The sequence below is a fragment of the Hemicordylus capensis genome, chromosome 10 (assembly GCF_027244095.1).
Source record: "Hemicordylus capensis ecotype Gifberg chromosome 10, rHemCap1.1.pri, whole genome shotgun sequence".
Classification (NCBI taxonomy): Eukaryota; Metazoa; Chordata; class Lepidosauria; order Squamata; family Cordylidae; genus Hemicordylus; species Hemicordylus capensis.
The window spans coordinates 8586987-8614362 of NC_069666.1; the positions used below are offsets into that span (position 1 = coordinate 8586987).

The following is a 27376-nucleotide window of genomic DNA, read 5'->3' on the forward strand; positions in this document are numbered from 1 at the left end:
AGGGTAGGTTTTTCAGTGCACAAATGGAATCCATTTCAGTAGTCTTGAATAGAAAACTAGACGCAACCTTCCTTGATTAGGAGTAGTTTCTCCTACTTGTATAATACAGTAAGGCTTTTCTTGTACCAACATGGCAGGAAATTATGCCTGTGTCCCAAAATGTTCCTTTTCCTGCTGTTCATGCTCTTCCTCCTATTCCCAAATAGCCAGAGTAGAAATCATCAGGCATTCTATAAATGTCTGTCTCCTTATCTTTTCTCATGTCTGTAACTTTTTCCAGAGTGCTGGGACATATTGTAGGCAAGTCATTGGCAGCCAGTAGCCTGTTCCTTTTGTGGAAAGTAGAAATATTATGTTGGGGATGGAGGGAGGAATTGGGGGCCCTAAAAATGAATATTTGAGCTATATCTCAATGTATATACAACCTGCAACAATAGTCTCAAGGCAGTTCACAATTGGATAAAACAATCAATAATGTAAAAAACCTAACATTTAAAACATATATTAAAGATCAATTTAAAACAATACATTAATAAAATGAACTAAAAAGCCTGGCTGAACAACCTTGTCTTCAGTGCTTCCTAAAAACCATCAAGGATGAAACAACTCCAACATCAGCAGGAAGTGTGTTCCATAACCCCAGGGTGACAATAGAAAAATCTTGCCTCTGAGTCACACCAGACAAACTGGCAGCACCCTCAGATGAACCTCCTTTGATTATCTTAATAGGCAGCGGGGTTCAAAATGAAGAAAGTGCTCTCTTAAATAGAGCCCCCACTAATCGGTTAGGTGGCAGATTTTTCTTTTTGAAACACAGAAAAGTTAGCTTTACACTCTCTGAAGGTAGCCTTAATGTGATGAGATCTTGGAGTAATCTTGTTTTAGCCGTATGTGTTCTCTAGCTTTGGGTACTGCTGGTCAGGCAGAAAGTATGTTTCAAATGTATTTGCTGGAGCTGCGGCTCCCACATTGAGTGGTGTGTTTAGGCCACTTACTGTGCATCTATCTTAATGTTTCCTTATCTACTTGTCTGTTTCCTAGCTAACAGTCTGCTCAGTATCTACACTCTTCCTTTTGTCAGGGCTTCCTTCCAACAGACTATTGGTCCCTTGGAATGAAATCTAGATGCTCCACTTGGCAGCTAAGAACAAGAGGAACTTATAAAGTGCTCTGTGTTCTTTGAACAGTTTTTTGCTTTTTTTTTTACTCGACTTTAAGACTTTCAGACACATAGAGTTAGCTCTTCTGATTCTGAGAGTAGTGGATTAGATGGGGAAAGAGCAGGTGGGTCCGGTAACAACAGAATCTCTCCTATACTGAAGTTCTCTTTCTTGTATCTCAGGAAATTTCATGGCTATGGCTCCTTAAAGGAATACTATGAACAAGAGAGCTGCCTGCATTTCCTGCACAGGGTAAGTTGGCATCATAAAATGTAGTATTGTTACTTCAGTCTTTTGCAATAGATCACCAATAGTATAAAGTGTTTAGTCCTCTTAATTCTGCGATAATCACATCCTTGAATGTTATACTAGCTTTAGTATAAAATGAGATTTTTTTAATGAACTTATTTCTGCTACAAAACTAGGGCTGCTGCTATTACTATTACTACTACTACTACTACTACTACTACTACTACTACTACTTATTTATTTATTTATTTATTCATTCATTCATTCATTCATTTATTCACACAGTCAGATGTTATTGACCGGGTTGTTTTATCCAGACATCAAGTCCTTCCCAAGGACCAGGGATGCCTGAATTTTGTTGTTGTTGTTTTTGTTATAAATATCATCGCAAAATGTAAGCTGTTCCCAGTAAAGTTGCTTTTTGTAATTGACTGATGGTAAATATCAATGGTCATTGACCAAAATAATCCCAGTGGTAATTGGTGCCCTAGGTGCAATTCCAAAACACCTTGAAGAGCACCTCAACACCATAGGGGCCACGGAAATTATCATCAGTCACTTGTTGTTGATTCAGGATCTGGGCACACTCTCCATATTGGATTGTGTGTTAGATCAAAGCAAAGTTGAAGGCACGGAGTTTGCTCACCTTCATCTGTCAAGCCTCTGCTGGGTAGAACATGCTTGTCCTACCCAGCTGAGGCTTGACAAGCAAGCTCCCTGCCTCTGGGCTTGGTCTTTATTTTATTTATTTTTCTGTGCCCCCTATAATGAGGTCTCAAGGTGGTTTATAATGAGTTAAAGTATCTATAAACTTTTAAATCAGCAGATAAAACCGATGATTAAAACTTGATTTAATTTAATGAAAATTAAATCAAGTTTAAAATTAACTAAAAGCCTGACTGAACAGATGTGTCTTCAAAAGGCCATTAGAGATTGTGCAGCTCTTCCTTTGACAGGGAGCGTGTTCCGTAGCCCTGAAGCAACTATAGAAAAGATAACGGCACATTCCCTATTAGCAGAGGTTACCTGTTGCATACGAAAGTCATGCCGCTGTATATGAATGCCTGGATGCTTTTCCAAATGCAAAAGCATTGGCTGAAGTGTGCCAGGGAGAGTGCACATAGTCCTGCCTGCAGTCCATGACCCTCGTCAGAATGCCTTTTTAACAAGATGCTCTGGATCATAGCTCTTGGAAAGCTATAATCAAACACTAAAGAGCTTCCCCACCAAAGAGTTAAATGTGTGTAATTGGGACTATATTGTTTCTGCAGGTCAGGGCCATTGCAAGGTGTGACACTCAGTAAGTGAGTTGTGAATGGATGTCTTATCCTGTTGAGAAACCCAAGTTGACCCATAACTCTTCTTTGTCTGCTCCTTTTCTTACACAGATCTTTGTTCCATTGCTTCTGGTTAACGCTGCTGATGACCCTTTGGTGCATGATAGTCTCTTATCAATCCCAAGAGCCCTTTCAGGTCAGTCAAAAATCACTAAGTCAAGTCAAGCTTTATCCTCAGTCAACATATTGTTTCCTGTATCCCCAATACTCATGGCACTGCATCAACTCAGCTCGCAATCTTCTGTCAAAAGGAAGAAAGCTCTAGATTTGAAGCAGCCTGCAAGGCACTGATATAATACTGTGATAACCAACAGATAATCTTGGGGGTACATGGAGCCCGCTAGTGTAGCCCTTTCTCCAGCAGACCTGTAACTCATGGTTTTGGCCACGTGTCGTGGCTTCCGGGAGGAGCAGTGGGAGGTACTGTTGGCTTGATGCCAAGTATGTGTCCTAGCCCAGAGGGTGAGTCCTTTCTGGTCTCTTTTAGGGATGTGCACAAACCGGTTCGGAGGCCCTTTTGTGGACCTCCGAACCAGTTCGAAGGTCCAGTGGTTTGGCATTGGGATGGAGTTACCTTTTAAGGAGCAGGGAGGGTACTTCCTTCCCCCCCCACCTCACCCTGGTCACATTTCCCCCACCGACGCTGTCTGCAAGATTGCTGGTGCAGGGCAATAAGAGGCTGCCCTGCTGCCCCATGCCAGCAATCCTGCAGACAGCGCCCGCAGAGTTAATGTGGCTGTGGTGGTGAGGAAGAGCACCCTCCCTGCTCCCCGCCGTTGAACCGGCTGTCTGTGGTTCCGTGCACATCCCTAGTCTCTTTCCCTCAAAGCTGGGCTCTCACTTCATCACCAAATGAAGTATTATGCTCTGGTAAGATGCCAAATTATTCTAGTCTGATGATAAACTTTGTTTTTCATCCATGCAGAAAAGCGGGAGAACGTCATGTTTGTTTTGCCACTGCATGGAGGTCACCTGGGCTTCTTTGAGGGGGCAGTCCTCGTCCCTGAGCCCCTCACCTGGATGGATAAGCTTGTGGTGCAGTACGCCAATGCCATCTGCCAGTGGGAGAGGAACAAATCTCAGTGCTCCGATACAGAACAATCGTCATCTGGCCAAGAATAAACAGTCCCAAAGACTTTTCACCTTCTCCCTGTCTTCTGGAACAATTTACTTCTTCCCCCTGCTTCTCCAGGCCTAAACGTGTTGAACCTGGGGATTTGACCACAATGTCTCATGCCAAAGCAGAGGTACAACCGAGGGGGCCAGTGCCTGGTGTTGCGCAACCTTGAGTATGTCTGAATGTGCACAAGGTGCCCCTTTGCGCTTCAAGAACCATGTTGGCGGGTTGCTGCCTGTTGCTGGCTTCCAGGTTCTGAAACCAGTGCAGCAACAGAACATCTTCTGAATGAAGATATTCCAGGTCTCTGGACCACGTCCTCGTGCTTTCACTGATCAGAAAAACTCTTCTGGCTTTGCAGAACATGTCTGACTGTCGGTGATGTGAGTTGGGAGTTCCGTTCTCTTTGTGGTTGCATTCTTCCCCATCCCCAGCATAGGGAGAAGTTTATATCAATCCGTAGAAAAAACCAGCAGTTCACTTTTGCAAGTCCTCAACATGGCTGCCCACCAAGTGAGGGACAAGATGTCGGAATTCCGACCTTCCAGAATTCTGTCCCTTCACGAGGGGGAGAGGGATCTTTCCCTTTCTAATTAGTCGCCTTGTGATACTTGCCTTTTCTAACGTAAGGAATTTCATTTTGACGTCTTGTGTGTGCTCTTAACCCTGGCCTTTTAAATATGGTCTCTGAATCAAAGCCAGTTACTATCAGCCTGTGAGTAGTTTGGGATTTTTCCTTTAGAGGACTTCATAGTGAATCTATATATATGCTCTTAGGAACTGTGTGTGAGGGATGGGGAAAATACAATGTCCATATGCTTTTCATGAAATTCATTTTTAACCTCTTCCATCCCTTGCCAGGATGTCACTTCAAAAAAATTAACCTAACTTTTAAAGCCTTGAATGGCTGTTTCAGCTGCCATGACTTTACTTGCCTTGGAGGAGTTGGAGACTGTCTAAAACCCTGGATTTCTAAGAAACAAAACTGCTGTATTGTTAAAAGCTTCTATAGTTACTGGGGTCCAGTAGGACAACTTTAGACCTCCAAAGGGGCATTCGGATGCTTTTCACTGTAAATCTTTCAGCATAGGACAGCAACAGAAAATTGACAAGCATTGTTTTAGGGTGAGCAAGATGGAGGAGATACAGTCTCTTTGCTACCACACAGCAGAACCAGATCGCCTCAAATTTGAAAACAAAAACCCTTATCAAGACAGTGGGACTCAGTGGTCAGTCTCTGTTTCATTTCCCCTTCCTTTCCCTTCAGTACTGTTGGCTCCCCGTTCCAGCCTTGCAGTCTCTTTCACCTCTGTTCTTATAGCAGAGTTCTCACATCACAAATGTCCATATTGGTTAAGGTTGCATTTCAATGTTTTCCTTTCCTTCTAGGCACTTTAATTGTGGGGTAGGTTTGTTTTTACACAGTGGGTCTACTTTTACATGACTCGGAAACCTTTTTTTTAAAAAACGCAAATTCTCTGCCATGCGTTTTTCCAGACCAGTCTCTGAAATTCAGAGGGGTGTTCATTGGTGGGATTTTCTTTTTTAATTGAGCAATAATAGCTTCAGTTGCAAAGGTGTATGTTCTCATGTCAGGAATCAAACTCCTTCAGTTTGCCTTAGTCCAACAAACTTTGGCCTGTTCCCCAAACCATCTGACTCCACCACTGTCTTTCTAGTGAAGAAATTCAAGTTCTGTCCCTCAGATAGAAGGAAGGCCTGACCAAGCCAAAGGATAGCAAGATGTGGCCGGCGTGCTTCTGCCTCTTAAAGCAAACCAGCAGAAGCAGGCTTCTTACGTTGTTCCTCAGTCTATTCCATGCCATTCTTTGGTGTTGCACACATAAGTAACCCCAACTCAACATTCAGGGCACTAAACCTTTGTACAGCTGCAACAATCATTCCAGAAGAGGCTCTCTCTCATGCTTGAGCAGGAGAAGAGGAAGGTATTTAAATGTAAGCTGCTATAGTGTATGAAATGGGAGGGAATGTGACTTTTTGGTCTTGCAGTGGGTTTAAACATTGAAAGGCAAGCTATATGAAAGTGTGGCCTTTCTCTTCCGATTAAGCCCACATATAAATGTAATCTCCTACATATTAAGCCTGTTCTCATGACCAGTGGCTGGGTAGGAGAAGTGTCCAGCCAGGCTCCAAGCCTCATCCACACTCCCAAGAAACGGTCGTGCCTAGGGGTAGGGAGATAGGAAAGTGTGTGCCTGCTAGCCGCAATCTGAGTAGCATGCGCGGGGTGTGCTTTTCTTTCACCCTCAACACAGTGCCGGGTAAGCGATGTCAGTCAGCCACGCCATCCCTGCCCAGGTTGGGGCTACCACCTAATCACTTTCCTGTCATCCTGCCTCGATTTTTGCCAACACACGCAGGTCTGGGATCCCGACTGGTCATGAGAACAGGCCCATTAGTTTGCCTTCTTTGAGCCCGCAGCCTTTCTGCCAAAGTTGGCATAACACCAGATAGGAAGTGGAGGTCTTAAGAGGAAGGTTTCCTGGGAAGAGCAACTTTGTCTCTCCAGTACCAGTTGCTTTGGTGAGCAGTTGTTGTATGACTTCCTTGAGCACGCAAGAAATAATGTCTCTTCCTGGATCGGAGCTTCTTTTTTGTTGTTGTTGTTGCATTCAAAGCGAGCAAGTGAACGGCAGTCTGACTGAAACGGCTGGTTCCCTTGCAAATCCAAGCTTCCCCTCCCGCAGCAGAAGGTGGGTCTCTGGGTGTCACTTGCTGTTGGGGGGACCGCAGCTGCAGACTGGGTTTTTGTGTGTGAATGAGAAAAGGGGCTGAGGCCCACTTTTGGATAGCACTTCAGTGTTCATATTCAGGCATTCTTGAGCTTCTCTACTCAGGGATTACATTGCATTGCACCTACAGTGCAGCCTTTTCAAGGAAGAAACTGGTTTTGAATTAGGGTGAATGTGCACTGCTCCGTCAAACTGCCCCCCCCTTTTTTATTCCTGGCTCCATGAAGTGCAACCTTTTTGCACCTTTCCCAAGTGGAGCTGTTTAGGGAGAGTCCAAACGTCGTCGTCATGGCTAGTCAGAGGTGTGTGTATCATGTCACAAACTTTTTTCCAGTGAAGTCAGGATGTTAGGCGTCCTCAAACTATAACTGCACTTGGACTGTCTTCAGTTCCACATGGGAAGCAGGACGAATAAGTAACTTAGTAGTATTTGGAAACAAACCAGCAAGGAAGCTACGGGCACTTTAAAACAAAAAGCAAAAAAACAGTAAATCAGACTTCTGTTAGCACTTTTGTTTGGGGAAACGACATCAGTTGACATGTTGTTTTTTGCTTTGTGCAGTCAGAATCATTCTCGGGAAGGGTTTATGTCACATCTGCCATGTGGAGGCCACTTTCAATCCTCCCCCCCCCCATCCCTGGGTCTCCATGGAAGTATTTGTTTTCTTTTAAAAAACAAACTCCTTTCCTTTGGGGAAGCCCTGGATATATCCCTGTTGTAAAAATCGATACATCCTTATCGTCCAGGGATTATCTCCCAGTATAAATGCAGATAAAGCGAAGTGGTTTCCTTTGAAATGCATCCTCTCGAGGTAAGCGCCACTGATTGCTGGCCAGGTTTGTGTACAGAACAGAGCTGCTAGGATTTTATCATAGGAAAATCTCTTTTCATGAAGACTTGGCAAGTTCTATTAGTAGTCATAGCAGCAACAGTAATAGCCAAGGTGTGGGTGGGGAGCTGTGTTGAGAGACACCTCCAGCCCTCCTTCCACAAACCTCATAGCCAACTGCTGGGTGCTGTGCATTGGTCTTAACGGCACACCAGGTGCATTTAATGCAGATGGTCTAAACTGGGGCAGAAGGCAAGGTTTGTTTTTTTCATTGGCCGCGGTCCTGAAAGCGCAAGGTCTCCACTGAAATTGAGGGCAACATGCAATGCTGCTGGAGTTGGTCGTGTCTGTCCACTCTGCTCGCGCGCACACAAACACACACCCATTCTATTGCCCCATTTACACACATTCCCGCCTGGAATTATGTCCATTAAGTCCGCTTTTTGCCTTGAGGGGCCTTTGGCGTGGTCGCATGGCAAAGTGAGAGGGAATAATCTGCGTGGAATGGGGGGAAACAAATTCTGTTTTTATTGAACTGTACTGTATCTCATTTAAGCATCTGGTGTTCGGTTCTTTTTGCTGGTTACATCAAAGGGCACAACCATGAAAGGGCAGCATTAACTAAGCCAGGGCCGAGACTGGCACCCCTCATTTTATATACCTTTTGTTTTATGTTTGCAACCAGAGGAGAGCAACCTATTTCCTGTGTGCAGGAAACTTCCCTTTAGCTCCTCAGTGTGCTGAGACCATCCATTCCTGAAATGGGGCTTTTATCATTTGGCATAATAACTATTCTTATTTTGCTGTAAGTGGCAGCCTCTCGGCTTGGGTAAACAGCCTTACCAGCCGGAGGCGAAATTTTCCATATCAGTGGCTAGTAAAATCATCGCTTATTGAGCACCAGTGTGTATTCGAGTGGCTACCGTGAACTGGGAATCCTAAGAACTGAATCTGCTGTCAAGGTTTATCAGTCTAATGTTCAATACACACGAGTCTGTGCCCTCCCAGGCGGGTTCTATTGCAGCTGCCTTGAACTATTTTGTGTTCAGTGAGGAATCCATAGATTGGTTCTTGGGTAGTCTTTCTCCCGATTTAAGGAAGCACAACTTTAAAGAGAAACTCCCTTTTTCTCCTGAACATACTCAAGCAGAGGGATCTCCCAATACCTCAGGAAGCTAGACCTATACCTGTGCACTCTTTGATTTTTGTCACTGCAGCTGCCTTATCAGAGTGAGTTGAGTGTGGGTTCTTGGTGTTTTGTTTTTAACTTGTCTCTTGAACTCCATTTTTTTTTCCTCTTCTTCTTCAATTTTTGCTTCCAAATAGACATCTTGGAAACCATCACTTCCACATTCCTAATTCCTTTGGATATAAAAATGCTGCCCTGAAAAGGTTTCATGTGTACAAGTGACTCTCGTAGCTGCCGGTTCTTTATCAAGCTCTCAGGAGCCGGTCACTATTGGGATGAAGGTTTGCAACTAGCAATGCAATTTTTCTAAATCTGCTGATGTTTAAAAAGTTCTACAAGTGTGTCCTTGATCTTTTTTTTTTTAATTTGTGTGTGTGTGTGTTCTTCTGTGTGTGATAAACAGAAGTCATTGCGAAACAGAGTAATTTTGTTATCTTTTGATTCAATGGAATTTCTTTGCTTATAAAATAAAGAACAAATTAAGTTCAGAATGAGTTTGTAATGTGTTCCTTGTTGTGTGTTTTTTTCTACAAGAAGTAATTAATTCCAAATATGGGGATCATTGCCATGTTTTACATGATATATTTTTCTGGCCAAATCCCTTTGAAAATACATCTCTCCCATCCAGTGCAATACTGCTCAAGGCAGCTCACAAAATTAGTAAATTTATTAGTTGTAAAATAACTACCATTTATTTATTTATTTGATTGATTGATTGATTGATATACTGCCCTTCCAAAATGGCTCAGAGCGGTGTGTGTGTGTGTGTGTGTGTATGCAAGATTCTAATCTCAAGAATTTTCCTTGACTCGAAATGGATGAGATCAGCACAAAGGGGGAACAAACGGATATCTGATCCCACCCGCATTCCCTGCTCTGTATGGACTCTTGTGTTTTGGGGTAGGGGGAACCGGCTGATGTGGGTGGCTGACACAAGCCCCCCCAACCCCACCCCACCCCACCCCTGCTCTGTCTAGAAAGGCTCCGTTCCCTCCACCACTTCAGAGCCGGCATCCTGTTTGACTTGAGTGGGAGCCAGTGGTCCTATGAATGGGCCTCTTGTAGGCCTCTCTGAGCGCTTTCCAGTTCAGAGAGGACCCCTGCGGGTTTGCTTTGCCAGTCCAACAGGGCTGGTATTTAGCAGGGAGGGAAGCCATGGCCGGGAGGTCGGAGTCGAGTGAATTCCGTGGAACCAGGGGAGCCAAGAACTGCCTCCACTTTGGCTCGCCATTGCTTGGGTTAGCGGCACAAGTAACGAGGGAATATAGACCCCAAATGCAGCTTGTGTGGATCAAGTGGTCAAGGGACCATATGGCAACACGCCCCGCTGTGAAGATCCCTGCTTAAGAATTGCAATGAGCCATTGTGTGGCTAAAAATTGAGGACGTGGCAGAGGGATTAGTGAAGGGGATGGGGCCCGTAGCTCAGTGGTAGAGCATCTCATTTGCATGCACAAGGTCCCAGGTTCAGTCCTTGGCAGCATCTCCAGATAGGGCTGGGAATGTATCTGCTTTGGAGAGCTGCTGCCAGTCAGTGTAGACAATACTGCACTAGATGGCCCAAGAGTCTGACTCGGTAGACAGCAGCTTCCTAGGGGATGGAGCTTTAACTTAGTGACAGAGGATCCGCTTCAATGCAGAAGGTGCCAGGTTCAATCCCTGGCAGCATTTCCAGGTAGGGCTGAGAGAGACTCCGGCCTGTAACCTTGGAGAAGCCGCTGCCAATCTGGGTAGACAATACTGAGCTAGATAGACCGATGGTCTGACTCAGTCTATGGCAGCTTCCTATGTTCCTAAAATTTCCAGGGACTGGTGCCAGCCTGGCTGAACAGCTGTTTGGGGGCAGATGGTCTTGAAGGAACCACCCGCCTCAGATGCAATACAGGTTGGTTAAAGCAAAAACCCCACAAACAACCCTTTAGTTTACAGGGCTGGTTGTGGGTGTGGTAGCTAGCTCCGACTGAACTCCAAAAGGTGAAGACCCCGCCCACGATGTTCACGCCCAGAGGGTATGAGACCAGATCTTCAGTTTGAGATACCGTCCCTAGGAAACCGTAACCATGGAAACACAGCTTGGCTGCATCCTTCCTATTGCAGTCTGCTACCTGCCTTGGCTGGTAGCAACAGCAAATAAACGGTGGGAATATGTGCAATTCCTGCAGAATCCAGCTTCTTTACAAGCACGGCATTTCTTAAACTCAAGAGTCCACCCAGCTCTGGTGCCTGATGCTTTCCCCAGCGGCAAACACAAAGGAAGCCCAATGTCTCTGCTGTTTGGATGAGTTTTATTTCTTGGCATTAGCATCGAAATCACCCCCTTTTTGGCATGAGGCAAATTCCAGAGGTGATGGACTCTGGCCATGCCATTCACAATGTGACAAGGACGGAATAGTGGCAGCTTTCTCTTTCTATTCCTCCCTGCCTTCCTTCGTCGCCCACTCCAAGACCATTTGCTATGGGGAGCTCTAAAAGACTTCACTGTGGGTGGCCATATGATGGAGCTAAAGTGGTAGCACATCTGCTTTGCATGCAGGTGGTCCCAGGCACGATCCCTGGCAGCATCTGGGGAGACGCCTGTCTGAAACCCTGAAGAGCTGCTGCCAGTCAGAGTAGACAAGACTGAGCTAGATGGACCCATGGTTTGACTCGGTAGAAGGCAGCTTCATGGGCTCATCGGGAGCATTCATAGCTCAGCAGCACAGCATCTGCTTTTCACGAACAAGGTCCTGGGTTGAGTCCCAGGGTGGCAGCAGCATCTCCAGGTAGGGCTGGGAAAGACTCCTGTCTGAAACGCTGGGGAGCTGTTGCCAGGCAGTGCAGACCATACTGAGCTAGATGGACTAAGGATCTGACTCAGTAGAAGGCAGCTTCTTACATTCCTATGTTTTCACACTGCCTTGTTACTAGTAAGACCAACCAGTTAAACACAAAGGAAGAAGGCACTTTATCAGTGGTTGGGCTATGTGGACGCTCCTTTTCAAACTGAGCAAGATGGGCAGTGCCATGACCTCTTTAGAAGCCTTTATTGAAGGATCTCTCTTTCACTTTATGCTCTTACTGGGGAGGGGATAAAAGGAGAAAAGGTTCTTCCTGAGATCTGGAGTCACCAGGACTTTCCTAGGATCCACTGCCTGTCCGGTGACCAGAGGGGTGAGGAATACATGTGAAGATGAACACCCAGAGATTACGATCCTATCAGATCATTCCAACCAAGGCTACATTTTAAAGGATGGCTGGGTTGGATCATGGCCACCTCTGACTCTACCTTCTACACTGGGCTGCTGCAGCTGCAAATTTTGCTTTATGCTTAGAGAGCTGTGTCTTCGGCGTCGATCCGGGGCCCGAAGAGTTTCTCGGCAGTGTCTTTGCCATTGTATTTAGGCAGATTGCCCCCAAAATCTGCGGGCAAGATGTCGGCATCGATCTCTTGGTAGAAGCCTTCCAGTTCCTCTCCATGCACAAAGACCTAAGTGCGTGAGGAAAGGGGAGAAAGGATGAATCTCAATCTCTCTCTCTCGCACACACACACTCACACACTCTCCTTCCTTCCTTCACAACTCTGGTTTTGGTATATCACACACATTCATCGCTAGGTTTGTTCAAGGAACCAAGAAGTGGGACAGGGCCTCTTCCGTTGTGGCCCCAAGACTTTGGAATGTTCGAACCCAGGGTTGATCACTCTCTCTGTCCTCACCCACTGCCTTTCAGAGTCATGTGACTCTCTTCTGTTCTCTCAAGCCTTTGATCCTATGTGGAGCATAGATGTGTGTGTATCTATATATCTACATTTTAATTTTTTGTCTGATTCGAACTAATTCTTTAAAATGTATTTTTAAATTGTGTGTTGTGTTTTCTCTCCACACACACCCCGGTGGTGGTGGTGGTGGTGGTGGTGGTTGGTCTGTAATGATTTAATGTGTGGTGTGTGTTTTTATCTCATGTTTTAATATTGTGTTGTAAGCCACCCAGAGAACAATTTGTTATGGGGTGGTTAATAATTTTTATTATTATTAATTATTATTTTTATTTATTATAGCTATATCTCTATACACATATTATATAATATACTCCACATTATGTATGTATGTTAGTAAAGTGTGCGGTTGAGTCGGTGTCGACTCCTGGTGACCACAGAGCCCTATGGTTGTCTTTGGTAGAATACAGGAGGGGTTGACCATTGCCTCCTCCCACGCAGTATGAGATGATGCCTTTCAGCATCTTCCTATAGCACTGCTGTCCAATATCGGTGTTTCCCATAGTCTGAGGAACCTACCAGTGGGGATTCGAACCAGCAACCTCTTGCTCCCTAGGCAAGTTACTTCCCCACTGCACCATTAGGTGACTGTTAGTTTACAGATTAGATAAATAAAGGTCTGACTCAGTAGAAGGCATTACCAGGGAGAGAGAAAGAGGCAATAAAGCACGGTTATGTGTTCTCCGTAGCAATGTCTTGCTCTAAGTTCAAACCTACGATGGCTGTGCTTCCTTCCCTTGCTGGGATGACTTCATCCTGCTGTGCATCTTCCATCTTACTTACGCACTCACCCTTTCCAAGAGCTTGTTCTTCAGGAAAGGTTTGACCACGTTGTAGGTTGTGGTGAAGTACCAAGGCTGATGGATGAAGTGGACGGCCTTGAAGCGAGCCGGGAAAGAATCCTGGGGATGCCAAAGGCAGATGTGTTAACACAACCAGCCACAAGATGCCAGTTTAGGAACATAGGAAACTGCCATATACTGAATCAAACCATTGGTCTATCTAGCTCAGTATTGTCTTCACAGACTGGCAGCGGCTTCTCCAAGGTTGCAGGCAGGAATCTCTCTCAGCCCTGTCTTGGAGATGCCGCCAGGGAGGGAACTTGGAACCTTCTGCTCTTCCCAGAGCAGCTTCATCCCCTGAGGGGAATATCCTGCAGTGCTCACACATCAAGTCTCCCATTCATATGCAACCAGGGCAGACCCTGCTTAGCTAAGGGGACAAGTCAGGCTTCCTACCACAAGACCAGACCAGTTCAATCCCCAACAGCATCTAGCTGGGAAAGACTCCAACCTGAAGCCTTGGAGATCCATTGCCAATCAGTGTAGACGATACTGAGCTAGATGGACCAAGGGTCTGACTCAGTAGAAGGCAGCTGCTTTTGTTCCTATGTCATGTGTGGTTTGCTCTCTAGGTCTTTCTTATGAGGAAAGGCTACAACTCCTGGGGCTACTTAGTTTAGAAAAAAGGCGACCACCAGGAGACATGATAGATGTCTATAAAATCATGCATGGAGTGGAGAAAGTGGAGAGAGAGAAATTCTTCTCTCTCTCCCATCCCACTAGAACCAGGGGCCATCCCATGAAACTAATTGCCAGGAAACTTAAGACCAACAAACAGAGGTACTTTTTCACACAACGCATAATCAACTTGTGGAATCCTCTGCCACGAAATGTGGTGACAGCCAACAACCTGGATGGCTTGAAGAGGGGCTTGGATAACTTCATGGAGGAGAGGTCTATCAACGGCTACTAGTTGGAGGGCTATAGGTCACCTCCAGCCTCGGAGGCAGGATGCCTCTGAGTACCAGTTGCAGGGGAGGAACAGCAGGAGAGAGGGCATGCCCTCAGCTCCTGCCTGTGGGCTCCAAGAGGCATCTGGTGGGCCACTGTGTGAAACAGGATGCTGGACTAGATGGGCTTTCTTGGGCCTGATCCAGCAGGTTGTTCTTATGTTATGTTCTTATGTTCTCTCCTAAGCCCGAAATACACACCCCTCCTCCCATCTGCCCATGGCTGAGCTTTTTCCGTTCTTGCAGCTTTGACACTGTGTTGCTCCTTCCGCGATGGACACCACCTGCCCCTGCTGCATCCTGGTTCTCACCTGCAGCATGTCCACCATTTTCTTCAGTTCCGACGGCTTGATGCCAGAGGCCTGCTGCATCGTGAAGCCCTTGAAGTTTTCGACGATGCAGAAGCCGTTGATCTGGGTCTCCTCATTCTCAAGCAGCTTCTCCAAGATCACGCAGTAGGCGCGGAGGGTCTGGGTCAGAAAAGACGGAGCCACAAATGAACGGGAGGGTGAAACGTGGCCCAAGAGTGCCCAAGCAGAACTTCTCTGGGCCTGGGACACACTTAGACAACTGGCCTCCACACATTCCGACCCAGAATCCTTGGTCTCGTTGGAACCATGAAAGAAATGGTTGGGATACTTTAACTTTTTAATGGCCTTATTTGGGGGCACTTCTGGGCTGGGAAATATTCAATCAGTCAATCAATCAGTTTATATACCGTCCTTCCTAAAGTGGCTCAGGGCAGTTTACATTAAAACAAAAAGCACATTGTAAAACCATAAAAATCAAAAATGCATTTAAACTAGATTAAAATTTAAACTAAATATCATTACAAGCCAGGCAAAAAAGATGGGTCTTTAAGGCTCTCTGCTTTTCAAATATGCCATTTGGAGAAGAGCTGGCCTTGTGGTAGCAAGCCAAGTCATGCTTGTTAAGGAAAGGGGTGGACCCCTTTATTAAGCAGGGTCCACCCTGGTTTGCATTTGAATGGGAGACTACATGGGTGAGCAGTGTAAGATATTCCCCTTAGCAGTTGGGGCCACTCTGGGAAGAGCACCCGCTTGCTTGCAGGCAGAAGGTTCCAAGTTCCCTCCCTGGCACCTCCAAGATAGGGCTGAGAGAGACTCCAGCCTGTAACCTTAGGAACGTAGGATGCTGCCATATACTGAGTCAGACCATTGGATGGTCTAACTCAGTAATGGCTGCACAGACTGGTAGCAGCTTCTCCAAGATTTCAGGCAGGAATCTCTTCAACCCCATCTTGGAGATGCGGCCAGGGAGGGAACCTGAGACCTTCTGCTCTTCCCAGAATAGCAGCTCCAGCCCCTGTGGGGAATATCTCATGGTGCTCACACTTCTAGTCTCTCATTCATATGCAACCAGGGCAGACCCTGCTTAGCTAAGAGGACAAATCATGCTTGCTACCGTAAGATCAGCTCTCATCTCCTAACCCTGGAGAAGCCGCTGCCAGCCTGTGAAGACAATACTGAACTAGACAGAACAATGGTCTGACTCAGTATATGGCAGCTCCCTAAGTTCCGTATGCATTTTGCAATGTAGAGAAGGCCTCTTCTGTAAGCTGCTGACCTCATCAAAAGTGATCTCCTCGTAGTCCCAGTTCTCAATGTTAAAGAGCAGCACTACCCGCCCGTATTTGTCCCTGTTGGAGAGGATGCCCGGGTAGCCGGCCTCTATGGTGCTTCGCACGGCCTCCGGGGTCAGGTTTTCGAAAAGCTCTGGGTACTGCTGCCGGAAGTTGACATAGCCTGGAATTAGGAAGAGAGAGGCAATGCTAAGACTGGGGGAAGTGTGACAGTATTTGCTTTCACTTCATAGTAAATGCTAGATTGACAGTCTGCACAGCAAATCAAATCCAGTCTGATAAGATGGGGGGGGGGCAGGAATGGAGGAAAAGTTTCCCCTTGCTCAGCAGGGTTTTCCTTGGTTTGCATTTGGATGGGTGATTACACATGAGCGCTGTCGTAAGATATTTAGGTATTTATTCATTCATTCATTCATTCATTCAATCTCTATACTGTCCCTCCAAAATGGCTCAGGGCAGTTTAAATTAAAACAAAACCGTTAAAATCAATTAACAATTAAACCCAAGATTATAAAAACACCATCAAACAACAATTAAACAATGAAAACAATTTCAATAACCCTGTAAAGCCAGGTTACAACATTAAAAAACCCTTTGCAACAGTTTAAAAACCCTGGAAGGCCAGGCCAAACAGATAGGTTTTAAGGGCTCTCCTAAAAGCCAATAAAGAGTTCAAATTACGGATTTCTGCAGAGAGCGCATTCCACAGCCCGGGAGCAGCCACAGAGAAGGCTCGCCTCTGAGTCACCACCAGACATACCGGTGGTAACTGGAGACGGGCCTCCTCAGATGACCTTAACGTGAGGTGGGGATCACACAGCAGATGGCACTCTCTAAGGTAAGATAATATTGCCTTTAGGGGATGGGGTTTTAGCTCAGTGGTTAAGCATCTGTCTTGAATGCAGAAGGTCACAGGTTCAATCCCTGGCAGCATCTCCAGGTAGGGCTGGGAAAGACCCCTGCCTGAAAGCTTGGAGAGCTGCTGCCAGTCAGTACAGACAATACTGAGCTAGATGGACCAATAGTCTGACTCAATATAAGGCAGCTTCCTATGTTTTTTAAAGCAGGGGGTGAATGGGGTTGGATTAGAGCTGCGAGTTTAAATTGATAGCTTAATCCACTTTAAAGCTTTAACTTGGAGGTTAGTTCAGCAGCTGGTGTTGGACAACAACTCCCATCATCCATTGCATCTGGGGATGATGGGAGTTGTAATCCAACATTCTCTGAGGTTCCAGAATTGGAAGCCCCTGCTTTCACTGGTCACTGGGCTGGTTCCAATTACAGTCTGTGCATTTTAATGCCCAGGTCAAAGACACACATTAATCATTGTACAAATCTGTAAATCCTTTTAACTCCATATTGCAGGGCCTGCTCAGCTTCAGCCCTCCTGCAGATGTTGGCCTACAGCTCCCGTAACCCCTGTCCCTTGGGGCTGGGGATTATGGGAGTTGTAGTCCAAAAACAGATGGGGGGGCAAAGTTGAGCAGGCCTACTGTATTGCTTTCTAATACAGAGATAAATCAAATCCTTTACCTCCATATCAGTTTCTTGCCAAAAATATCCTCTGAAGCAGCAATGGGTTTCTCCAAGTTTTCTCAATGAGTTTCACATCCAAGTGCGAATAAAAACCTGACTCACCCTGGTCCAAATTGTATCTGATCCACACCCAGTGCTCTAACCACTATGCCATACTGTATTGGCACCACAACTTTGCCACTAATTTTCATGCTCTTCCCAGAGCACTTCTAGAAGTTGTCTGGAGTGCTTAAATCTTATTTCAGGACTTTGAGGGCTGAGCCGATTGCTTCCCACCTGCTACCCCTCTGCATTTTTCCTAGGGTTGCCATGTCCCCTGGAATTTAGGGCCGCCCCCGGATTTTCACTCCTCCCCCTGGCTGCTAAATTCCACCCGGATTTACATGGATTTCAAATGCACTGCCCAGATTGCCTGGATTTTACTCTGGATCCAATCACATGGGAGGGCAGAGAAGGAGGGGAAAGTATACAAATCTATCAAAGAAATAAATACATAAAATGCAAATTAGTTGCTGCATAATTTGCACAATATGCAGATAATTTGCATAATATGCAGATAATTTGCATAATATGCAAATTAGGCCACCTGGATTTGAGAAGCTTGACTATGGCAACCTTCATTTCTGCCCGCTCTGGAATTCTCATTTCAGAAAATTTCTCCCCGCGCTGAAATTCAGTTTTTGTATTCTGGGTCTCTCCTTCTCTCCTGTCAGCAGGGAAGATTGACCCGGTCTTTTCTTCTGCCAGCAGCCCTGGACCCTGCTCTGCCTCCCCTGTTAAGAGCTCTCAGGCGTGAAATGAGGAAACTTGGCCTGCAAACATGTTTAAAATGGGCAAAATTCCTCTCCCAACAACAGACTCTCTTGTTCCTGGTCTCCGCGGCCAATGCTGTCAATTACGGGCTTGTTACAACCCAAACTGCAAATAAAAGGAGCCTTAGAACAGAGCCAAGCGTGGCGACTGTACTTTATTTTATTTTTCAATCAACCTCTTCAAAACAATTGTAGGCAGGAGCAAAGCAGGGGCGTTGGAACAGAAATCCTCACCTTTAATCAGATCATAAGCCCGGCTGACATCAAATTTGCGGGCACGGATGAAACGGAGGAAGAAGGCTTCGTCTTTATCCTTCACTTTCTCCGCCACCGCCTTGCAGATGTCCTCTCCTCCACGGGCTCTCTCTTGAACCAGCTCCCGGAGCTCCTTCACGGCTAGCTCGCGCTTCTCGGGAGTCTCATTCAGCTCGTCCTTGGCCTTTAGGGGAGCGGGAGAGACATTTGATTTCATCTCAATCTCCCCCTTCTTCCAAAGAGTGCAGGGAAACTTGCCTGTTCTCCTTCTTGCCAACATTTTATTCTCACAACAACCCTGTAAGGTAGGTCCGAGGTCATACAGTAACTTTTGTGGTGGGAGAGTTCCCGGGAAAACTGTTGTCTTTGGAAACCACCATGCAGGGATAGGAGGAGGCCATCTTACCAGGCAGCTGGGCGTGGGGAGGTAGAGACATGTTTACAATTTTGTATGGTTTTAGATGTGTTATTGGTCAAAGATGATAATAAAGACTGACTTTCTGTTAGCTTGGGAATCTGCTCTTGACCCCCTCATTTCACTATGCAAGTAGCCCAGGCCTCCACTTCTCACACTGGCAAGGCTACAACCTGACACCCCTTCTGTTGTTTTAGCCCTTTCCAGTATCATCCTCAACAATATCGGGATCTCTCCATCTGGCCAGAGGCAGCCTCTTTGGAGAAGATCATTGCCGGCTGCTAGGTTAGGAGGACAGTTCCAACCGATGTAGCAGTGACAAAGGGAGGAGAGCTGGCCTTGTGGCAGCAAGCATGAATTGTCCCCCTTTGTTAAGCAGTGTCTGCCCTGGTTTGCATTTGGATGGGAGGCGACCTATGTGAGTACTGGAAGATCTTCCCCTTAGGGGAGGGGGCCACTCTGGGAAGAGCATCTGCCTGCTTGCATGTGGAAGGTTCCAAGTTCTCTCCCTGGCAGCATCTCCAAGATAGTGCTGGGAGAGACTCCTGCCTGCCACACTGGAGAAGCCGCTGCCAGTCTGTGTAGAGAACACTGAGCAAGATGGACCAATGACCTGACTCTGTAGAAGGCAGCTTCCTAATGTCCCCATGAAAAAGGGTAGCCTAGGACTTCACAAAGTTGGGTTGCTGGATGTTGTCAGACTATAACGCCCATCATTCCCATCCACAATGGCCTTCATGGCTAGGGGTGATGGGAGTTGTAGTCTGACAGACTTGGACTGAGAAGCCCTAGCTTAGTCCATCCAAGGCCCAGGAATCAATTCCTGGAGATTCCTACTCCCTTTTGCATAATACCAAGGCACTAAAAATCTCCAGGTCTGCTTTCAAGAGTTGAAGATTGATGATGCCAGGCCTGGATGGTGGCAACCCTACCCAGTCTTGCGGCCCTCACCTTTTGCAGGGTGTGTGCAGGGATCTTCTCACACTTCCCAAAGACGATGCCGTGGTCCTTGGTGGTCAGCCGCTCGAGTTTGGTCCGCAAGGCTTGCTCCTCTTCGGAAACGATCCGGAACGTGCCTGTCTGGAGGGTGAAACCACAAGAGGGAATGAACTCTTTTGTTTAATCCATTTCCCACCAGATAAAGACAGAAATTCCAGGCTACTCTCCTGTTTGGCACTCAGCAGCACAGGCTGTGGTAGAACATGGGAAGCTGCCTTCTACTGAGTCAGACCCTTAGTCCATCTCGCTCAGCATTGTCTACTCTGACTGGCAGAAGCTCTCCAAGATTTCAGGCAGGAGTCTCTCCCAGCCCTACTTGGAGATGCTGCCAGGGACTGAATCTGTGACCTTCCGCATTCAAGGCAAATGCTCTCCACCACTGAGCTATGGCCTATCCGTCCTGCAATTCTATGCACGTTTACTAAGAAGAAATCCGCCCCCCCACCCGCTTTTCATTGGGGCTTTCCCCCTAGTGATTGTATCTAGAATTGCAACCTGCTATTCCTGGAGACTCCAAACACACACACACACACACACACACACACACACACACACACACACACGTGTCCCCTTTGCTAAGCAGGGTCCACCCTGGTTTGCATTTGAATGGGAAACTACCCGTGAGAACTGTAAGGTATTCCGCTCAGGGGATGGAGCCGCTCTGGGAAGAGCATTTGCATGCTGTGCAGTCTACACAGACTGGCAGCAACTTCTCTAAGGTTCCAGGCAAGAGTTTCTCTCAGCCCTGTCTAGAGATGCCAGGGAGGGAATTCGGAAGCTTCTGATGCTTTTCTTCCCCAAGCTGCCCCATCCCCTGACTGGAAATATCTCACAGGGCTCACACATGTAGTCTCCCATTCAAATGCAAACCAGCGTGGACCCTGCTTAGCAAAGGCGACACGTCATGCTTGCTCCCACCGGGCCAGCTCTCCTCTCATGATTTTGCACTAGATAGACCACAGCTGCACATCTTTGGCCATCCAGCTGTTGCTGGGCTACCACTCCCACCACTGGCCATTGTGGCTGGGGCTTGTGGGATCTGAGGTCCAGCAGCAGCTGGACAGCCCAAGCCATGCAGCCAGAGACAGACCGCTGGCCGGATGAGCAGGGCTCATCTTCGGTCCTTCTGACCCAGCGTGCAACCAGGAAAAGAGACGAAATCTAACAGAGGAGGATCACCGGTACTCACCACAGAAGTCATGCTGTCTCTTAATCTGCACAGCCACTGGAAGAAATCGTGGAGAATCTCCCGTTAACACCAGCCCGAAAGCAGATGGCCCCCCCAAGGATTTGCGTGCCTTCCTCCGAGTCTGCCTATTGAGCTCAATTGCCCTGAATTATAGCTTCAGAAGAGCTTCTGGATGTGATTTGCTCTCAGAGGGGTTCCTGCCTCTTCCTCTATCAGCACATAATTAATCCTAGCCCTTAATTCCTTCCACCCAAGGACCCTAAAGGCTGATGTGGTGGGAAATGCTTTTTGGATCGAAAGATTCCATCTGGTTGGCAGAAGGCTGTTAAGGTCTGATCCTGCACTGCTATGCACGCTAACCTGGGAGTGAGTGGAAAAAAGTCCTGTGCTAGTTGAACTCTCACAGCTCCCATCTGCCTGCCTCCCCCCCTCCAAAAAAAATTCCTAGGAATTGTAGTTTGTGCAAAGTGTTCTGTAGGAGAACTCTGAGACTTGGAGGCTCCCAACTTTGGCTTTCCTGATGTTGCTGGACTACAACTCCCATCATCCCCAGCCACAACAGCCACCGGCATTTGTAACTAGGGATGATGGGAGATGTAATCCAACATCACAGAAAACACAGCAAGCTGAGCCAGACCCTTGGTCCATCCTGCTGCTCAGTATTGTCTATGCTGACGGGCAGCTGTTCTCCAAGGACTTTCTCGGCCCTACCTGGAGATGCTGCCAGGGATTGAACCTGGGACCTTCTGCGAGCAAAACAGGCGTTCTGGCCCTGAGCTACAGAACATGTTGAGAGATATTTGACCGCTCCGTGTGCGTTACCTAGGAAACGGCTTTATACTGAGTCAGCCCACTGGTCCATTTTGAACTCTGGCTGGGAGTGCCTCTTCAAGGTTTCAAGCAGGGGTCTTTAATAATGATGATGGTTGACCATTGCCTCCTCCCGCACAGGATGAGATGATGCCTTTCAGCATCTTCCTATATCGCTGCTGCCCGATATAGTACCAGTGGGGATTCAAGCTGGCAACCTTCTGCTTGTTAGTCAAGCATTTCATGGTAGGTTTTTGCAAAACACCAATTCCAAGGAAGCTCCTGGTTTGTGGAGTCAACATGAAAACCACATAATCCAGATTTCCAGTCATCAAACTCAAGAATGCAAGACACTCAAGGAGACGTTCAAGAGGCATAGCTGTATTTAGAGAGGAGAGCTGGCCTTGTGGCAGCAAGCATGAATGGTCCCCTTTGCTAGGCAGGGCCCACCCTGGTTTGCATTTGAATGGGAGACTACATGTGTGAGCACTGAAAGGCATTCCTCTTAGGCGATGGGGCCGCCCTGGGAAGAACAGTAGAAGCCCACTGCTTTTATCATGGCTCAATCTTTTAGCTTTAGAGGACCAGCTGGACCATAGCAGCTCAATTTGGAAGACTACACCCAACCAGGGTTCCTCCAGATGTTGCTGAACTACAACTCCCATCATCCCCAGCTGCAATCGATCATGGCTGGGGATGCTGGGAGTTGTCGTTCAGCAACATCTGGTTGGGAACCACTGGCCTAGAGTCTTCATACATTAGCCAGCTGCGGGGACGAGAGCGCATTGTGGTTTTTGACAAGGTCTTCAAGGTTGCCGGTTCAAATCCCCACTGGTACTATCGGGAAGCAGCAATATAGGAAGATGCTGAAAGGCATCGTCTCATTCTGCGTGGGAGAAAGCAATGTCAAACCCCTTCTGTATTCTGCCAAAGACACCACAGGGCTCTGTGGGCACCAGGAGTCAAAATCAACTTGACGGCACACTTGACCTTCACCCCTAGAGATGGAAAACGGGTGACTTGCAATCCTGCCAGCTTTCCATGTGTTCTCATGCTTTTATTATCCTGACCATTGGGCCTGCAGTGGCCAAATTTGCAGTGGTGCTTTAAGAGCTTTTCAAAGCTTGTGTTTTTCAAATGCTACTATAACCCTTACTGATGTGGTCGGGAACGAAGCGTTTGCTTCGTATCGCATCAAAACACCGATGCAGGCAAATGTCATGGAAACTGCCAGCTGCATAGCTAAACAAAAGCCTTGAGCAGGGGTGTGTCGCTATAACTGAGCGGATGGGTTCAAAGAACCTGGGGCCCCCAGCTCCTGAGGACCCCCCACCCAGCTCCACCCCTCCCTATTTTCTTCATTATCTCCCTCACTCCGAGGGTCCACTGGGGAGAGGAACGAACAGCCCCATCGATTGCCTTGAGCTTTTCTTAAGGGCTGCTTTGGGGATGAGGCCGTAGCTCAGTGGTGGAGCCTCTGCTTTGCCTGTAGGTTGATTCCTGTCCGAGACTGGAGCAGGCAAAGGTAAACTTTAGACTGGGAGCAAGACACTTTCCTGCCTGAAAACCTGGAGCACCACTGCCAGTCAGTGGAAGGTACTGAGCTAGATGGGCCAAGGGTCTGGTTTGGTATAAGGCAGCTTCCTCTCTCTGTTATTGGAGGAGAGCTGGTCTTGTGGTAGCAAGCATGCATGGCCCCCTTTGCTAAGCAGGGTCTGCCTTGGTTTGCATTTGAATGGGAGACGCCATGTGTGAGCTCTGCAAGATATTCCCTTTAGGAGATGGAGCCACACTGGGAAGAACAGAAGGTTCCAAGTTCCCTCCCTGGCAGCATCTCCAGATAGTTCTGAGAGAGACTCCTGCCTGCACCCTTGGAGAAGCCACTGCCAGTCTGTGAAGACAATACTGAGCTAGATGGACCAATGGTCTGACACGCTATAAAGAAGCTTCCTATGTTCCTAGGTTTTGTCTGCACTAACAATCACAGCGTAAAGTCTTACGGCACCTGAAGGATGGCCAGGTTGTGTGGACTAAAGTCCTTTCCTTTTCATCAGATGCATATATTTACCACTTCTAACTTAGCAAAGAGGCGCCTTTTAAAGTGGTGGATCTCTTATATTTAGCAGGGGGAGAGCAACTGGCCCTATCCATCCCCAGCACAGCACCCCTCCAGTGGCTGATGCTGGCATCTATCTCCTGTTTTCTTTTTAGACAGTGAGCCTTTGGGGGACTTTTCTGCCCTCCAGCGGTTGCTGGACTACAGTTCCCATCATCCCTGGTGATAAGCCAGTGTGGTCAGGGATGAATGGGAGTTGTAGTCCAACCACAGCCAGTGTTGGTGGTGGGACAAAGTTGGGTAGCCCCGATGTCAAGGCGTTTGAAAGCAAAGCAATGACATCTGGTGTGTTTCCAGCCGTGGAAACGGGCAGAGAGAGGCAGAATCTAGAAGATCCGATCTGAATAGAGTTCCCGATACTCACCGGAGAAGCCAAAGAAGTCCGAAAAAGTCAGCGTGCAATCCTAAAGAGAGCCGGGCGACAAAAGAACGGACACACACGCGAACCACGGAGGGCTAGAATGGAACAAGAAGAAAACCAGGCAAAAGCTTTGTAGAGTCACCGGGCTGGGATTAAACCATCACAAGGCATTGCTCACAACTGCTTCTTAATTAGGTCAGCACAAACTGGGCAAGGGACCCCATTAAAAAAATTACAAAAGGCAGCTGGGGGGAGTTGGGGGGGGAGAGTAAACAAATGGCCTCTTGGCTCGCAGGAGCACACGGGGAGCCGAGGGGTTCCTAGGCCCGATTAGCCAAGGATGAAAGCCTCTTATTGTGTAACTGGGCCATGCTCATTAGCGCAAGGCAGCCTGGAAAGCAGGGCTGTGGGGAGCACAGGGGAGGCTGCGAAGTGGGGCAGGAGCCTGCCCCACAGTCTGCAAGAAGCAACTCTGCGGCTTTGGGCTTCATACCCATGCATGGTTCTGTGGCAGAAAGCACAGAACAGCAGCAGAGGAGAGGGGGAAAGGAGGGCAGAGAGCAATCTGTGGTCTACCTTTCAGGGCTGTTGTAAGAATTAGGAACATAGGAAGCTGCCATATACGGAGTCCGGCCATTGGTCTCTCTAGCTCAGTATTGTCTTCACAGACTGGCAGCGGCTACTTCTCCAAGGTTGCAGGCAGGAATCTCCCTCAGCCCTACCTTGGAGATGCTGCCAGGGAGGGAACTTGGAACCTTCTGCATGCAGATGCACTTCCCAGAGTGGCCCCATCCTCTAAGAGGAATATCTTCGAGTGCTCACACAGGTAGTCTCTCATTCATATGCAATCAGGGTGGACCCTGCTTAACAAAGGGGACAAGTACACATGGAATAGAAAGAAGTAGTCGATTCCTGAGATTTGCTTATTTACTTATTTATTGTATGTTTTCATTTCTGTCCCGCTCCTCCTCCAAGGAGCCCAGAGCAGTGTACATGGTTTATGTTTATCCCTATCAGCACCACCCTGTGAGGTAGGTGAGTCAGGCTGAAAAAGAAGTAACTGGCCCAGAGGCACTCAGTGAGTTTCATGGTCGAATCAGGATTTGAACTCAGGTCTCTCTGGTCCTAGTCCAACACGCTAACTTCTACTCCACACAATTGGAGCAGTTCGGACTGCAGGTCTCTCTCCATAAGCTTTCGCAGACAGCAGGCTTGACCACGGGTTTTCTGCAAGGCTTTTCTGCGAGTTTGAAATTGCCCCCCCCCCCCCACCGCCAATTGACACAAAAAGTGGATTTTTAAAAACCTTGGATATAAATCAGGCTACACTCTAATGCGGGATGGAGAACCCAAATTGTGTGTGAAGTCCTCCCCGATAGCTGACAGGGACTTTGGGGTAAATTGGGTCGTTATGTGAACGCACACCCTCCATTCCGGAGGAGATCGGAACTAAACGCCAGGTGTGAAAAACTTCCACGGGATAACTCCAAGGAGGTAGCATGGGATTGCAGGTGCTCTGCCCAAAATATTTCCTGCCCCCCACCCATCTGCCAGACTGGAATTTGGCAGCAAAGTGTCAGACCATTCTGTCATCTGGTGTAGTGGTTAGAGTGCTGGACTAGGACTGGGGAGACCCGAGTTCAAATCCCCATTCAGCCATGAAACTAGCTGGGTGACTCTGGGCCAGTCACTTCTCTCTCAGCCTAACCTACTTCTCAGGGTTGTTGTGAAAGAAAAACTCAAGTATGTAGTACACCACTCTGGGCTCCTTGGAGGAAGAGCGGGATATAAAATGTAAAAATAAAAATAATAATAAATCATATATTATGGTCCTATAGCCTAAATGAATTGTTTTCAAATAATCTGGATTTATTTATTTTTTTAAGAAGCCTTATTCTCTGCCTCAGAACAAGCAGCAGAATCCAGGGCAGCCAATAGGAAGGAGACTCCTCCAGCCTCCCAGGAGCCAGAACAACCCCTTCACTTCCTTCCGGGCCAGGAACTGGGCTTCTGGGTCAGACCGTGTGAGCGGCAGGGTGCAGATTTCAGCCTGGCTGATACTGACCTCTCTCCCCACCCGTCATTCATGCCCCATTCAACTGGTTCAGAATGCTGCCACAAGGATGCTCATGGGTGCAAGTTGCTTCACGAGTATCACACACATCCTGTGTCAGCTTCATCGGCTAGCGGTCTGCTTCCGGGCTAGATTCAAGGTGCTGGTATTGACCTTTCAAGCCTGACACGGCTTGCATGTCGGACTGCATTCGCCCATATGAACCTGCCAGGGCCCTCCACTCATCATCTCAGGCCCGGCTCATGGCCCCACCACTAACAGAGATCTGGTTGGCGTGGATTAGAAACAGGGCCTTTTGGGTTGTGGCCCCTCGGCTTTGGAACGCCCGCCCTGAGGAGCTTCGCCATGCTCCCTCCCTCAGTGTTTTTAAAAAACATCTTAAAACACACCTTTTTAAGGAGGCTTTTTAACACTCCATTTTTTATTATATCTGGTAGGTTCTTTAGCTTTTTATAATTTCCAGTTTATAGCTTTTAAAATAACCTTTCATTTGAACCTAATAATGATTGTGGTTCTTAATCTGACAACTTGTTTTGTTTAATTGGGTTAATTTGATTACTTTTATTGTGTGTGTTACCCCGAAGAGCTATCGGGAGCATTTCACACACCATTTGGGTTTTTCATTGTGCGTTACAGTGTAGCCTGATTTATATGTGGGGTAAAAAAATTCACTTTTTTGTGTCGGTGTTTTTGGGCAACTTCGAATTCACAGTAAAGTCTCGCAGTAAACCCACAGTAAAACCAGCTGTTTGGGGAAGCTCCTGGAGGACAAAGCTTGCCATAATCATGAGGACCAGCCACTTGGAATTCAACTGTACTAATTTGAACTGTGGCGAGCTATTCTAAGGTGGTGGGTATTATTACTGATTATTATCTACGCAGGGTGTCAGTGTGAAAAATCAGGGTTCTGTTCCAGTTCAGATGCATCAGTATTTCTCAGCTCTGTCGTTCAGTCATGGTTCAGGCAGCAACTTCAGATTTAAAAATTGGTTCGGAAGCCAGTTCAGAAACTTTGAACTGATTGCA

General features: G+C 47.2%; 2 protein-coding genes across 4 annotated transcripts in view; one reads left to right on the forward strand and one right to left on the reverse strand.

The window, feature by feature from the left end:
- The window catches only part of ABHD2 (abhydrolase domain containing 2, acylglycerol lipase), a 41395-nt gene extending 32269 nt beyond the window's left edge, over positions 1–9126 (forward strand). For both annotated transcript variants that reach the window (XM_053272542.1, XM_053272543.1), the window contains 3 exons: positions 1343–1412; positions 2798–2882; positions 3672–9126. In XM_053272542.1, coding sequence (XP_053128517.1) covers positions 1343–1412; positions 2798–2882; positions 3672–3868 — 352 coding nt within the window. In that variant the 3' untranslated portion in view covers positions 3869–9126. The remainder of the gene's footprint in view (positions 1–1342; positions 1413–2797; positions 2883–3671) is intronic.
- A 1774-nt stretch (positions 9127–10900) lies between these two features.
- Positions 10901–24928, reverse strand: RLBP1 (retinaldehyde binding protein 1). 2 transcript variants are annotated; one of them, XM_053272739.1, is made up of 9 exons: positions 24853–24928; positions 24280–24371; positions 20990–21025; positions 19753–19881; positions 18366–18570; positions 15768–15946; positions 14492–14650; positions 13180–13290; positions 10901–12100 (listed from the first exon to the last, which is right to left on the reverse strand). In XM_053272739.1, exons 3-9 carry the CDS (start codon positions 20999–21001, stop codon positions 11942–11944), a joined length of 954 nt encoding a protein of 317 aa, XP_053128714.1. In that variant the 5' UTR covers positions 21002–21025; positions 24280–24371; positions 24853–24928; the 3' UTR covers positions 10901–11941. The 2 variants fall into 2 exon arrangements, with proteins under 2 accessions (XP_053128714.1, XP_053128713.1); XM_053272738.1 differs by lacking the exon at positions 24853–24928 and having other exon boundaries at positions 24280–24427.
- Between the last annotated feature and the right edge of the window lie 2448 nt (positions 24929–27376).

What these genes read in the sequence shown, in the direction of transcription:
- RLBP1 (XM_053272739.1), bottom strand. An exon ending in AGGAGATCACTTTTGATGAG is followed by an intron (nt 14,651 to 15,767) that starts GTCAGCAGCTTA and finishes TTTCTGACCCAG; the next exon opens with ACCCTCCGCGCCTACTGCGT. An exon ending in AAATGGTGGACATGCTGCAG is followed by an intron (nt 13,291 to 14,491) that starts GTGAGAACCAGG and finishes TGGCATCCCCAG; the next exon opens with GATTCTTTCCCGGCTCGCTT.